The sequence below is a fragment of the Equus quagga genome, chromosome 20 (assembly GCF_021613505.1).
Source record: "Equus quagga isolate Etosha38 chromosome 20, UCLA_HA_Equagga_1.0, whole genome shotgun sequence".
Taxonomy (NCBI): Eukaryota; Metazoa; Chordata; class Mammalia; order Perissodactyla; family Equidae; genus Equus; species Equus quagga.
The window spans coordinates 43,887,210-43,902,012 of NC_060286.1; the positions used below are offsets into that span (position 1 = coordinate 43,887,210).

At 42.2% G+C, this 14,803-nt stretch overlaps 1 protein-coding gene across 1 annotated transcript in view; it reads left to right on the forward strand.

Annotated features, from left to right (window-relative positions):
- The window catches only part of LOC124230796 (ATP-dependent RNA helicase TDRD9-like), a 47,444-nt gene that overhangs the window by 13,610 nt on the left and 19,031 nt on the right, over positions 1-14,803 (forward strand). Inside the window, exons 3-7 of the mRNA XM_046647185.1 lie at positions 670-891; positions 1,422-1,544; positions 5,116-5,196; positions 7,768-7,932; positions 13,361-13,464. Coding sequence (XP_046503141.1) covers positions 670-891; positions 1,422-1,544; positions 5,116-5,196; positions 7,768-7,932; positions 13,361-13,464 — 695 coding nt within the window. The remainder of the gene's footprint in view (positions 1-669; positions 892-1,421; positions 1,545-5,115; positions 5,197-7,767; positions 7,933-13,360; positions 13,465-14,803) is intronic.

The window sequence follows — 14,803 nt, forward strand, 5'->3', positions numbered from 1 at the left end:
AGATTAAATCACACAACTTTGTAGAATAGGTATACTTTGTTAATTTTTAGAGACCAATATTCAAATTATTTTGTGTTCCCGGACCGTAGCAATAGCTAGAGAGATAAGAGCTTAAATACATTTAAGGTGGAGGTAGGGGAGTGTTGGGGAGGAATTGGATTGGAGTTTTAAAAATGCTCCATTCAGTCTGTAGGTGGGACAGTGGAAATTGTTTAAAAATGTGTCTGAAGAATTTCAAATGAAATTTAAAAACCAGTTGAGTGTAGTAACAACTGTTTTTTCGTGTTTCTTAGGATTTCATGTGCAGTAGAATTATTTTAAAATTTCAAAATGATAGAAATTTAGACTTAGCCAGAGCTATAGAAATCTAGTTTGGTATTTTCATTTTTATAGATGAAGAAATTGAGACCTAGAGAGCTGAAGTTGGTGTGGTTTTTCCATAGTCATAACAGTTATTTCATAGTGGTCAAATTGGTTTTAAACATAGCAACCCCACAGAACCTTCTTGCTCTCTTTTGTGATGTCAGATAGTTATTAATTTAACTTTTAAAGATGAAAGGAAAATAAGTCCTGAAAGTCTTCCTAAGATAAAGCTTCTAGTTCATAGGTAATACTTTATATCGTTGTTAATTTTGCAGCAATTTTGAAAGAATTGTGTTTAAATTCTAGGTTATTTCTTTGATAGAAAGTAATTCTGTGGTGATTATTCATGGTGCCACAGGGAGCGGTAAAAGTACTCAGCTCCCACAGTATATCTTGGATCATTACATTCAGCGCTCGGCCTACTGCAACATCGTGGTCACCCAGCCCCGGAAGATCGGGGCCAGCAGCATCGCCAGGTGGATTAGTAGAGAGCGCGCCTGGGCTCTGGGAGGCTTGGTGGGCTACCAGGTAAGACAGAGCGCACTCCTCTCTCTCCTTGCTGATCCTCTACTCTGTGTAAGGTGATGATGGGTGGTGATTATTTCTGCTGGAAATTAAAATGAAACCAGTTGCTTGTAGAGCAGAACTGTGACATGATTTTAAAAATAGTGAAACTCTGAATTTCTGGAAAATAACTTTAATTCCTTTCCCAGTTGAATAGGAAAGAAATGAGAATTCTCAGACTCATGGCTTTTATAATTTTGTCCTTCTGATTTTATTTTTTGTATGTAGATGTCTTTATACACAATTGTCTTAATGTAAAAATGATATAGGTAATATGACTAGAAAAGCCAAACTCTTCCCCTACACAAAAAAGGGAAGAAAAAAATCAGCTTAACTTCAGTTTTGATTTGGACCCTGTATTTTTTGATGTACAGTAATTTTTTATTTCCTTTATTACCTCTATGATTAAATGGACATACCCTTTTTTGGTAGTTAAATGCGAGCCATTTAAACCTGAAAATTTTCTCCTTTCTCTTTTCCTTTACCAAATTTAGGTAGGGTTGGAGAAAATAGCAACGGGAGACACGAAGTTAATTTATATGACAGCTGGAGTCCTGCTTCAAAAACTCGTTAGTGCCAAGAGTTTGATGGAGTTCACCCATGTCTTCATTGATGAAGTTAGTATTTGTTATGCATGGCTCTGCTCTTCTGTTCGTGTTCTCATTTCACAAGAGAATACAGTGCAAGTTACTGTGACTGTTCTTTACTTGTAAAGTGTCTTAGAGTACCTAGGGTCTGTATCTGCCTATTCTACTTATGAATGTTGACTTTCTGTTTTTATTCTTTGTCCTTGGTTCCAAAATGCGGGCAGGGAGGTTGAGGATTATGGGAAGATTCCTTGTTTAGAGCAGGCGTTGGCAGACTACAACCCTTAGGCCAAATTTGGCACCTGTTTTTGTAAATAAAGTTTTATTGGAACACGGTTTTGCTCATTTGTTTATGGTTGCTGCTGTGCTACAACAGAAGAGATGCGTAGTTGTGACAGAGACCATATGTTCTGCAAAGCTGGAAATATTTATTTTGTGGCCTTTTATAAAAGGCCTTCCATAGGAAAAGTCTGCCAATCCCTGGTTTAGAGTATTAGCTACAGCAGACAGTTAATTTAATTAACCGTTTGGTTAATTTAATTGTCTGAGCTTTAATTGATGTGGGTATTTTCACTGCCTTACATGTACTTTCCGTCTAATAAAACAAGGACAATATCTTTAAAAAAACCCAATAAATATAAGATATTGATTTATTCACCTTTCAAAAAAAAGAGAAAACTCTAATAAAGTATTGTGAACCCCGTATTTGTGCCAGTCTTAGCTTTCCAAACTTTCCTCAGTCAGGATGGAATAGTTCATTGATTTTGCTTGTATTTTAAGCAAGAAGTTTTTGAGCTGGGGGGGTGTCGTGTTCAGACAACTTTCCCTGGAGTTTTGGAATGCCTCCACTCCAAACTCTTGAGTTTTAGACCTCATCAGTAACGATGCCTTGAGAGGTGTTACTTATTTCTCAAGGAATTAGAAACTTCAGCAAATAAATAGGATTTGTAGGAGGTTGTGAGATGGGGCTGGAGTGCCTGATAGGGGCTGAAATGAAACCATCTGGGCAGTGGTTTAGGGTAAGTTCTCTCCTCTCTCTTGACGTGTGTGTGGTCATTGGTAATACTGAGACATCCTGCAGGAAAGCTGAGTGGGTGCCTTTGCCATCTTGTGTACATTTACTTGGTTTTAAATTGCTGTGAGGGAGAGTAGAAGATGGAAAAATGTTTTCTTGTTATTCTTCGCAAAATATGTGATGTACAGTATGGTTCAGAATTTTCTTTATGACTTGGCAATTTTGAGTGTCTTTAGATTAGGTAGAGAGGAAATGCAGATTTAGTAGGCAGTATACTCTCAGGTGGTGTTATGCAGTTCACAGTCAGTATCACTTATAGTGCCTGTTCCTGAGCGCTCCGGATAGGGTTCACCCCTGGCTGGTTTGCTCTGGAGCTCTCCCGCTGACGCCTCAGTTTATTTTCTGGTTATGTGGTCCCTCTGACTGGTCAAGTAGGCTTCCTTGCACACATACACGAGTGATGTGGACACACCCATCCACACTGCGTTCTTCCTGAAGCTACACCGTGATAGTTGAGCAAAAGTTGACTCCTCTCTGCAAGAGCGTGCCCTACGAGGGCCTGGTAGCTGGAAGAGAACTGTCTTGTCTCTGATTCAACTTCCTGCTCTCCCACGGTATCCCAGCACCTAGTAGGTGCTCTAGTCATTATTTGCTTGAGGAAGGAGTAGATTGGATACACCTGAAATTTCAGGGTTACAAACAATATGCTTCCTGTTGTCTGGGATGATTTGAATTTCAAAAGAAATCTAACAGCGGAAGTTGAATATGGCCAGAAAGTTGAAAACGGAATGATAATGGTTTTAACTTCTTAGCTCTTGAAAAAGAATAAACTAGCTTCAGGTCAATGATTCATTCAATAAGCATTTCTCGAGTACCTGCCTCAGTAGGTGCTGGGGTTATAAAGACAGATGAGTTGCAGTTTCTTCTCTCAGCCATTTCCTGGGGAGACAGGTGCCTGCCGAGGTCGGTGTATTCATGTGCTACAGAGAGAGCCTGCGGGGATCCTGGAGATAGAGGGGCTGGTGGGGTCCTCAGGGCGGGACCAGGAGGCAGGGCCAACCTCGAGAACCAGGAACTGGGGAGAAGCTGGGTTGTGTAAAGTCTGAGGGTGGGGAGGGTGGGGTCTGAATGCTGAGGAGAAGTCACTTTGGGGTCTTCACTGAGGGGAGCTTTTATTTTTCTTCTTCAAGTCAGAGACAGGAGGTTTGTGCTGAGGAAGTGTAATGCAGTCTGGTGATAGAATGAATAAGAATTAGATTTATAATGCTGTCTGTTAGGATTTCCAGCCATTATCCATGAATGTTAAATACTTTTCAGCTACTAGTTTTTTCTCTTCTTTTCTCTCTCTTCCTTCCCTACACTTCTACTTCAGTGGGAAGAGAGGAAGATGAGTAGGACCTGGAAAGGCATTGGTACAGAATAAATGATCAGGCCTTTCACAGTGAGAAGACCTCTCCCTCTTTCAAACTCAGTAGCTGATCTCTCCACTTTTTTTTTTTTTGAGGAAGATTAGCCGTGGGCTAACATTTGCTGCCAATCCTCCCCTTTTTGCTGAGGAAGATTGGCCCTGAGCTAACATCCGTGCCCATCTTCCTTTACTTTCTATGTGGGATGCCTGCCACAGCATGGCGTGCCAAGCGGTGCCATGTCCGCACCGGGGATCTGAACCAGTGAACCCTGGGCCACCAAAGCAGAACGTGCACAATTAACTGCTGTGCCACAGGGCCGGCCCTGATCTCTCCACTTTGACAGAGAAGTGTCCCACAGTAGAATCTTACTGTCCCCTTGTGTGGTGAGGTATCCTGACGGAGTGGTAGAAAAGTAGCCCCATGTGCCTTAGCTGGCTCTGGGGCGGGGCAGGGTGGGGGAAGGTGGGGCCAGACTGGGGAGGCTGGGGGGGCTGGAGTCCTTGAGTCGACTGAGCCCGTGAGGTCTCTGAGGAGGGCTGTGAAGCTGTGCTCTCCCCGAATGCTCCTGCAGTCCTCCCTGTTGACCTCAGCTCCTAATCTAGTTCTGCTTTACCTGCTTTTGACTGATCCGGATCCGGCTTTAACGGGGCCAGTGCTGCCCACTCTTGGGGACTGCGGTCCTGTGTGTCATGGAGCATGTGCTGCTTGGCCCAGCTTCCGCCCTATACTTATGTGCTGAAATAACAGTGTAGCTGGAGACCGTGCAGAGGTGTGTGGTAGGCAAGGGGTAGGATTAGGAGGTTGGTCCCATGGTTCTTTGTGCTGGGGGGCGGTGGGATGATTTTGGTTGTCACAGTGCCCAGGAGCACCACTGGCATTGAGTGGGCAGGGCCAATGATACTAAACATTACTCTGCCCCAATGCCGGCAGGGTCCCAGAGAGAAGCACTGAGGGACAGTGACCACATGGCCTCTTATGTGCTCTTTGGTTTGTAGGCCAGTGTTCTTTGCTTCCTCTTAACCAGGAGTGATACTAGTCCCTGAGGAACTGCCTTTGGTGAGAGCTGCTTTGTCCCCAGTCTCCTAGGGGCAGCAGTACCCCCTTCCCTCTGCTCAGTCAGCAGTGACATGTGCGGTGCTTGATGCCATGTGGGGGCGCCCCCTTTTTTATTTTGTAGGTCCATGAGCGAACTGAAGAAATGGATTTCCTGCTGTTGGTAGTCCGCAAACTTTTAAGAACAAATTCACGTTTTGTGAAGGTAAATTTGATTTCATGAGTAACAGAAGTATTTATGGTTAAGATGTATTATTTAGTTTTGTTTCTCTTATTTTAACAGAAACAGTTGAAAGCAGTGACTCCTAAAATTTGCTGTCTTGTGTAGTGCTCCAGGTCTTGCTAGGAAGCTGGCTAAAGGACATTGTCTTAGGACCAGAGTATGGAATACTCTCTGGTTATTATGTTGCATTAAATTCTAAAATTTTCTCCAGGCTGCAGAAAATGATCTAATAATAGTTGACGCTAATGAAATGCTGGGTATTAGAGCACTGCTTTCCGTTGAGTCAGTACTTCAGTTTAAAGGCATGTGAATATCCCTGCAATCTCTGTTTTAGAAATAGCGCCAGAGTGCACTGAAGCCTGAGGCCTGTCAGATGCACTGCTATTTTAAAGACTTAGGTTATGAGTTAACTGAAAGTCTGTGGGAACGGTAAGTATTATTTCCATCTTATTTGAACAAAAAAGAAGGCATGAACTAGGCCAAAAGAGTGAAGGATTTTTAATAATTATGCAGTCAACCCATAGCTGGGTCCGTCCCGCTTATGCTAACTAGAGGTCTTCCGCAAACAGCTTGACAACGGGTGGCAGTGATTGGGATGTGCATCGCATTATATAAAGGGATTGTGAGGATTTACTGGCAATGGAAAACAATTGCTTTCTACATCATAAAATATTTTGCCTTCAAGTGTTTCATGTATTTATTCATTTAGGGGAACCTTTTTTCTCCTCTCCCCTGCCCTCCAAGGTGAGAAACGTCACTTAAGAATGTTCGCATTCTTACCTGGTGGGCACTAAATACATAGAACCTGAAATTTGCAGTAAGTTGTCTTATTGCTTCGATGAGTGTAAAATGAATGAGAGAATTTGGCTATTTCATTTCTTTCTGGAATTTTAGCTTAAAGATAGCATTGAAGATTGTTCAACACATCAGGACCTTTCTTGTCATTTGAAGACTTTTCTTTTTTACTCTAAGATAATGGCTTGATTACATGTTTTTTAGTGTTCAGTAGTAAAGAGAGTTAAGAGTGTTGGTGGATTCAGAAAAATCTACCACACTGCTGACAGTGGTGGTCAGGAATTTGTATCTATTGTAGCAGTGGTAGGAAATGGTTTGTCAGTTTCAGCATTTTCATGATTTATTAAAAAGTATATGAAGCAGAATATTTTCTAAATATAGAACCTTATATGGTATGTGTAGTTGGGCCAAGAAATTAGAAGTCAAGTTCTAGATGGTTTGGGAATAAGTTTTTTGAAACTCTCAAAATTTTTTTTTTTATTATTACTTCTTTTTTAAAAAGAGGGCCACCGTCAGCAACTTAGATGCAGATGGGTCTTAAGGACCCCCTTCCTCTCCCCACCTAAACCTTTAAAGGTCCCTGGATCCGTGCCATCCCCCAGTGACCCTGCTGTCACTGCTGGCTGACTAGACTCAGCCCAGGCCCACCCTGACAAGCAAGTTTCTTGGGCAGACTGACAATTGTCTGTTTGGAGGAGAGGCTGAGGGCCGCCTGGGGGAGGGCACATGATGGCGAGGCTGGTAGCAAAGCTAAATCTTTGTTGCCTTCAGCAGTCCAGATTTGGCCGTATGTTTGCATGCTCCCTCAACAGAACAAAAGCCCTGCAGTTTTCTAGCCTCACTGGTCCCTAGAAGATAGTTTAGGATCATCTCCTGTGACGGGGTGTGCCCCGTGGGGCCACTCTTACACCCCAAGTGGCTTCTCAGAGCCTTCCTTCAGGCATCTCATTCAAAGTGAGTTCTGATCAATATGGGTTTTACCATTTGTATCTAACATTGAAGGGGAAAATACAGATATTTTGTTTATCCAATAACTGTACTGATAATGCCTATATTTTACTTTTCTGATAAGATTTACATTATAGAAATCCTAATGGCTGGATGCGGTGGGTGGTCAGCAGCCCGCAGATAGCTGTGTTTACCCTTTGCTTAGCATTTTGGAGACTGGTGAATGGTGCAGATCCTTCGTAATGCTGCTGCCTCCTCCAGGGCACATCTGCTGGTCTGTGGATGCTGCTTCTGGCATTCATGGCTGAGTTTCTTAAGAATATCATCCTATATTTGCTTTTTGGCAAAAGTGAACCCTGCAGTCAGTCCCTGAGCCTCCACTGGTCCACTCCGGTCTGGACTGGTTCCTCCCTGCTGCTGCACAGCTGTTGTCCTAGGATGGCTCCAGATTCCTGGCCTAGAGCCAGGGTTTTCTGGATCTCTTGTCTTTGTCTTTGCTGTTTTCCTCTCTCATTTTGCTGGAACACAATATCTAGTAACTTATTCTGTTTTCAGTTAGTTTTCTGGTGCCAAGTTTCTGTTTAGAGAAATGGTTATGACTTAGCTTTATTGGAGATAGGGAGTTTCTCGCTTGGTAAAATGATTGAAGAGAAATAGGAAAAGTTGTCATCTCTGAGCATGCTTTATACTGCAGTAATTTGTCTTACACTAGAGATTAAATCGATGTCTTCCATTGAAGTCTCAGAAGTTATTAAAGCAGTTATCATTATCATTATTTTGTTTATTTTAATGGTTTCTCTTATTCTGTAGGTAGTCCTGATGTCAGCCACCATCAATTGTAAAGATTTTGCAGATTACTTTGCTGTTCCTGTTCAGAACAAGATGAACCCTGCATATGTTTTTGAAGTGGAAGGAAAGCCCCATTCAATTGAAGAGTATTATCTCAACGATTTGGAGCATGTTCATCACAGCAGGGTATGTTGGAAGGCATCGTTTCTTTGATGGTGAACGTACTTTTGTATTTGATGAAACCTGCATTCATTAGCTACAGTTGCCAGGCTCTACTGGAACTTGAAATCAGAACAGAGCGATGGTATGGATCAGGACTGGGGAAGAATAAGAGGAAGGAAGCTCCTGGGTTTATTGTTATGCTCTGTGAGCATCATGAAGACTCATGTTGTATGTCCCTGTGAAAAGACTGGGACTGGTTTCATGCTTTGTTGATGCTGAAAAATAAAACGTGAGATTTTAGTCAGCTGTAAAATTGTAGATTCAGTTGGGGGTGGGAGGGAATTTTATTTTGATTGAATTTTCTGCTGTGAGTTGTATTGCTCTAAACTGAAGGAGGATTGTGTTGCAGTAACAGTGAAGAATGATGATAATATATTCTTATGAAAAGTCACAGTAGATTTAATATGGGTAATACATTTAGGGGATTTGAAAATCAGAAAGTATAAGCAGCTGTAAAATATATTCTTTCTTCTCCTATACTCTCTCTGCCCAGCTCCCTCCCAACAAGAGGAAGCCATTATTGTTATGTCCTGCGTTATGTCCTATGGCTCTACAAGCAAGGAGGGATGTGCTGTGTCTCCTTCACAGACATGGCGGCGTTCTGCATGCCCTTGCTTTTTTCACTTCCCTAGTCACTTCTTTTCATATCAGTATGTAGTTTCTTCATTCCCTTTTTAGAACTCATAACATTCCTTTGTGAGAATATACCATTTTTTTTTAATTGAACTCATCTCCACCTTTCTGGGCTTTTCTTCTGAGAAATTCTGCTGCAGAGAACAACTTTGCACATGTCCAAGTGTGTCCTGTAGGCCGGGGTTTCTCAGCCTCAGCACTGTTGACATTTTGGGGCAGATAATTCTGTGTGCTGGGGGCAGTCCTGTCCACTGTAGGGTGTTTAGCAGCATCCTGGCCTCCACCCTCTAGATGCAAGTAGGGCTACCCTGCCCCCACTGTGACAGCCAGAAATGTTTCTAGACACCCCTGGGGAGTAAAACGCCCCTGTTGAAGAATCCTGTGTATGCCTTCCTAAATATAAGTTCCTGGCACCAGAGTCGCTGGGTCAGAGGATATATGCATTTGTCATTTTGATGGATGCTGCCAAATTGCTCTGTGTAGGAGTTTGACGTTTATTAAAAACATTTGTAATGTTAAAGTAAACAGTAGTCTCTGCTACAATGAGCTGGTTGAGTAGGTTTCACCTAACCTAAGAAGACATACTTTGTCAAATCTAATTATGTCGGGGGGCGGTGGTGGCCAGTGGTGGCCATGAAAAAGGAACACTTCTTTTTTTTACAACTTTTTAAGTGACAATATTTCAAAAGAACAGACAGTTGAAAGTATTTTGTAGAACACCTATATACCCATCACGTAGATTCCACAGTTAACACTTACTCTGTAGCATTTGGAAAAAACTGTTAGAACTAAGAAAGGAGCGCTGGCACATTGCTGTTCACTATCCTCCGTTTATTTGGATCTCACTGGTTTTCCCCCAGTGTCTTTCTTCTGCCCCAGGATCCCTCGTTGCTTTTAGTTGTCTTGTCTCCTTAGGCTCCTCTGGGCTGTGACGATTTCTCAGACTCCTCCTATTCTTGATGACTTTGACTGCAGGAGTACTGGTCAGGTATTTTGTAGGTTGCCCTACTATTGGAATTTTTCTCATGATTAGATTATGGGGGTGTTATGGATTTTGGGGAGGAAGACCACGGGGGTGAAGTGCTATCTTGTCTCAGGATTGGTGATGTTGGCCTTGATCTCTTGGCCAAGGTAGTGTTTGCTGTATGACATCACTCTCCTCTCCTTTTCTTTCGGTTTGTTTGTTGTCTGTCACCCCCCCCCCCCCCCCCCCCAAGATGTAACTAGGGTCAGGAGGGACATGTCTCTCCTTTTCTTACTGTCCTCTTTGGAAATGAGTCACTAAGTGCAGCCTGTATTCAGGGTGGAGGGGAGAGGGCACTTATTTATAACATTTAAAAATTTTGCATTTTCTGATCCACTTTGGAATGTGAGAATAATGATGGTTTACTAGTCTTCTCTTTAGCTGGCCAAAATCTCATTCATTCCTGGTGATATTTATTTTATGTTCTGTGTCAGAGCTCAGAAACCTTAGGTAATTCCTTGTGGATGTGTTGAGGAGTGGAGTCGGGCCTGGGCGTTTGCCCTTTGAGACCATGTGGTCAAGGCAGCCCAGCTTCTGGGCAGCCAAGGCCCCTTGCCATGCGTGGGTTATGTTCAGCAGGCTAAAGAGTACCTGGCGTTAGATTTTTTTTTGCTGAGGAAGATTAGCCCTGAGCTAACATCTGTTGCCAATCTTCCTCTTTTTGTCTGTGTGTGTGTTTTTGTTTGAGGAAGATTAGCCCTGAGCTAACATCTGTGCCAGACTTCCTCCTCTTAATATGTGGGTTGCCACCACAGCATGGTTGATGAACAGTGCCCCGGATCTGAACCTGCAAACCCCAGGCCGCCAAATCAGAACACGCTGAACGTAACCAGTGCACTATGGAGCCAGCCCCTGGTATTAGCATTATTTACCAAGTGTCCTGTCTTTGCTATCTTATAGGTGCTCAGTAAATATTTCAATGAATGAATACTCAAGGCTTAACTATGTATTAATTTTAAGACTACAAAAATAATGTATAGATCCTGTTATATGGTGTTTGGAATCAGAGGACCTTTGTTAAAATTCCAGTTTTATTATTGTTATTATTATATGCTGTCATGTGACCTAAGCACACTACTCAGTGTTTCAAGGGAGAAGCATCCTTCCTTCTGTGGAGCATCAGCCTTCCCACCTGTGTTGTACACCCCTTCCCATCTTCTTAGGGGTGAGTTGCTGCTCCCCCACCTTCTTACCTTTAGTAGCTCCTTCTCCACTCTCCCTTTTTGTTCACATTTACATAGAACTGAGTCTCTCTTGTCTTAAAAAGCACCCTCCTTTTGTCCCATGTTTCTTAGCTTTTGCCAAACTCTTTCTGAATGCCACTGTCTTCTTTTCCACCTCCCACATGCTCTTTATTCGTTGCAGTCTGGCTTCCACTGTGCTCACTCGGCTGAGACAGCATTGCCAGTGTCACTCCTGGTTACATCAAGAGCGCTCAGCCCTAACTGACCTGACCTCTCTGGAATGTTTGACACTGTTGGCCACTTTGATTTTCTTGAAACTCACCTTCCCTTGGGTCCCATGATGCCCTCCTGGTCTTTCTGTCACCAACTCTGGCTGTTCCTTTCACTGTCCTTTGAAGAGTCCTTTTCATCCTTTATTTTCAACTTTTTTAATAGCAAAAAAACCCATCTTTAGAAAAGTACTTAAAATGTAAGTGTGTGCTATGGTGAAATTGTGAACATCCATAATCTACAACCTAAGTCCAGAAGTAAAGCAGGCCCATCTCCCAGGACTCCCCCTGTGTTATTTTGGACCACATCCCTCCACCCTAGAGTGTGGCTTTCATGTAATCCTGTTTACTGTTTTGCTGTAGTCCATTTAAAGGAGATTTTGGAGGATGATGTGAGATGGGTTGAAATTCCATTTTTTTTCCCTTATTTGAATGCACCATTCATTTTCCCCACCATCTGCAGTGCCCCTTCTCTCACTTGCTGCACGTATCTCTCATTCTCTTCTTGGGATGGACTGGCTAGCCTGGGCATGACTGTCTCATGGTCAAGGCAGACACACAGTGTTCCAAGATCTCAGCTTGGCACAGAAACGCTGGCACTTCTGCCTCATTCTGTTGACAAAGTCATGGTCACTGAACACTATAGTGGTAGGAATGATAGAGTCACCCCTACTCTGCCTGTGTGAATAATAGCACTTCCCTCCACATTCCTGTCCCTGCCCCCTAGTTTGTTTTTTGTCAGAGCATTCCATGTGACATGGGACACTTTGACTTGTCTGCCTGTTTCTTTTCTCGACCACACTGTGTTGTCCAGGAGAGCAGATGCCCTGTCTGTTGTGTTCCCTCGATTCCCGCACATGGAGGGGACAAGTTCAACAGCTGCATCAGTAGGCCATGACTGGTGTATTTCCTTTGTCACCTGTGTCAAGATTGGCTTAGAGAAAGCATAGTTATATTTGGTAGCTTAGCTGTGTGTCTAAGAAACAGTCTCTGGGCTTAGATTCTAGAATTCAGTGAAATTACTTGTGAGTTGATGATGTGGTTTTTCCATGGCTTGTTTGTTTGTAGGAAAACAATTCTGGATGGGTTTGGACGACAGTGTTGCAGTTTGTGAAAAGTATACCTTTTTTTCTATTTCTTTTTTGTACAATTGTGTTATGGTAAATATTGGTTATTGTTTAGATAAAGAGAGTTATTTAAGGTAAAGGTTGAAGATCAAGAAAGGATTTATTAGGCATGCTTCTGCAAAATTATTGGTTAAATAAAGGGCAATTTGTCATATTTATATTAGTAGAATTGTAATAATAATGAAAATTGGATTATTTAAATACTAGCTGACTTAATTTACTCTATGTAAAAATTGGAAAAAAGTTTGTGTTTATGGCTAACTTCTCATCACCTGAAGGCTTCTTTTGTTGTGTCCTTCACAAAATCAAATGCTATGTCCTGCACACAGTACTTGGTAAGTACAATTATTAAACAAAAAAGCCTTCTTACACTTAGTGAAAAAAGCCCAGTATGGATATAAGATAGATTTTATGGAAATTATGACATAACTGTCATGCTGGATATTGTAGAGATTCTTACATAGCAGTAGCCTCAGTCCCATGAAAGCCATCAGCTCAGACCAGTAATTCTAAACTCAGGGGGAGTTTGCCCTTGTGCTTGAGCCCCAGCGTTCTGCAGAGGTGCTTGAAGGCAGTTCAAAGTGAACTGGGCTCAGTTTGGCTCTGTTTTAATACACAATTAAAGGTAGTCCTGTGACCCCCTAAACCTTGGCACATGGAACACCAGGTGGCAGTGTGGTAAACTGGCAGAGGCAGGAGGGATAGTGCGTTTCCCTGGTACTTGTGGTTTTCAAGACTACTTCCCTCACAGGATCAACGTCACCGTCTGAGGGCTCTTTGAGGTGGCGGTTTGATGGAGAGGAAGAGCTGGATCTGGGATCGGGAACTCCTCCTGGTTCCAGAGACGTTGGGAGCCCCTCATTCTATGATTTCCTGCCAGGCATTTTACCTCTGACTGTGTGTTTGTACTCTACCTCCATCCTTGCTGCAGTCATGGCATCAGGGGAGGTGCTGGAACATTCCGTGTATGTTGGGTGCCTTGAGTAGTGCTTGACACTTAGCAGATGCTTAAATAGTGGCTGCAAATGATATTATTTTTATTTGGGGTATTTATTACAGTGATGTACTAAAGGAGAGAATCACCCATTTAACCCCAGAATTTCTTTCGTAATTCTATTTTGGTATTCCAGCCTTTTTTTCTTTTCCTGTTTTTAGCTCTCTCCTCATCTCCTAGAGGAGCCGGTGATAACTAAGGATATATATGAAGTTGCTGTCTCCTTAATTCAGATGTTCGATGACTTGGATATGAAAGAGAGTGGGTAAGAGAAACTCCAACTGGCAATGTACTTTAACATATGTATGATTTAAAAAATATGTTATTTACTTTGAAACTTTGTAGTGTTTTTATAATATTGAGATATAATTGTAGATACTTTTTCAGTAGTCAGTGCATGTATTTTAAAATAAAGTTAATATCTTGTAAATTTTTTACTGGAATTTCCACTTTAAAGTAGTTGAAACCATGCCAGGTATAGTTTTAGGACTGACATTTTTCTTTTGAAGATTTTATTTTTCCTTTTTCTCCCCAAAGGCCCCCAGTACATAGTTGCGTATTTATAGTTGTGTGTCCTTCTAGTTTTGGCATGTGGGACACCCCCCTCAGCATGGCTTGATGAGCGGTGCCATGTTTGCACCCAGGATCCAAACCAGTGAAACCCTGGGCCGCTGAAGCAGAGCGCGTGAACTTAACCCCTCGGCCATGGGGCTGGCCCCCTAGGACTGACAGTTTTGAGAGCCGAAACCACAGCCTGAGGATAGAATAGTTTTTCCACACATGCAGAAGTCATGTCACTCACAGTCCTGAGATAAAACTTAAAGGGCTGTGTTAGGAGCAACCGTGGAAAGCATTTCTTTGTCTTTCTTTCCATTTGCTAGAAAGATACACCCCCGACTCAGCAGTCTCCTGTTGTCATCCAGACATTCATTTGTTTAGCTGGTTCTGAAACCTGGAATGTATTTTCCCTTAGGAACAATTTTAGATTATGTGTGGTGGGTAGGGTCTATAATGTTAAAAAGATTATGCTGTATTATGAGCCTTTACTGTGCTTATTTTACTACAGCTCCTAGATACAGTTTTCATATTGGGAGAACAAATGATGAGGATGTAGAGTCCGCCTCCTCACGGCAGCCAGAACTCCGTTGCTGGGACAGCTGTTCTCTTATAGGCCTGAGACGCACACACATCCTGGATTTCCCTTCTTTTAGTCACTAGTTGTGAAACGTACCTGAAGTGTAAAGTTACTCATTGTCTTATGTTCCTCCTGTACAGTGCCTTGGAACAAGGTGCTGCATTCCAGTTCTGTGCTCCTTGCAGCTTACATGCAATTGTGTACTATCTTGGCTCTGTTTTTAAGCTCCCACAAATTTTTATTTTTCATATCATCAGTGTGCTTGATTTACGCAATATATGTCATTTATTCATCATTCTATCTTACATCTTAGGTTTTCCTTCTTAGATAATTTTTATTCTTTCTAAAGTATATCCTTCAAAAGTTTCTTTCAGAGTCTATTGGTAAATATTCTCAGTTTTTATTTAGCTGAAAATGTCTTTATTTCACTCTCATTCTTGGAATACAGTTTTGTTAGGTACAAAATTTA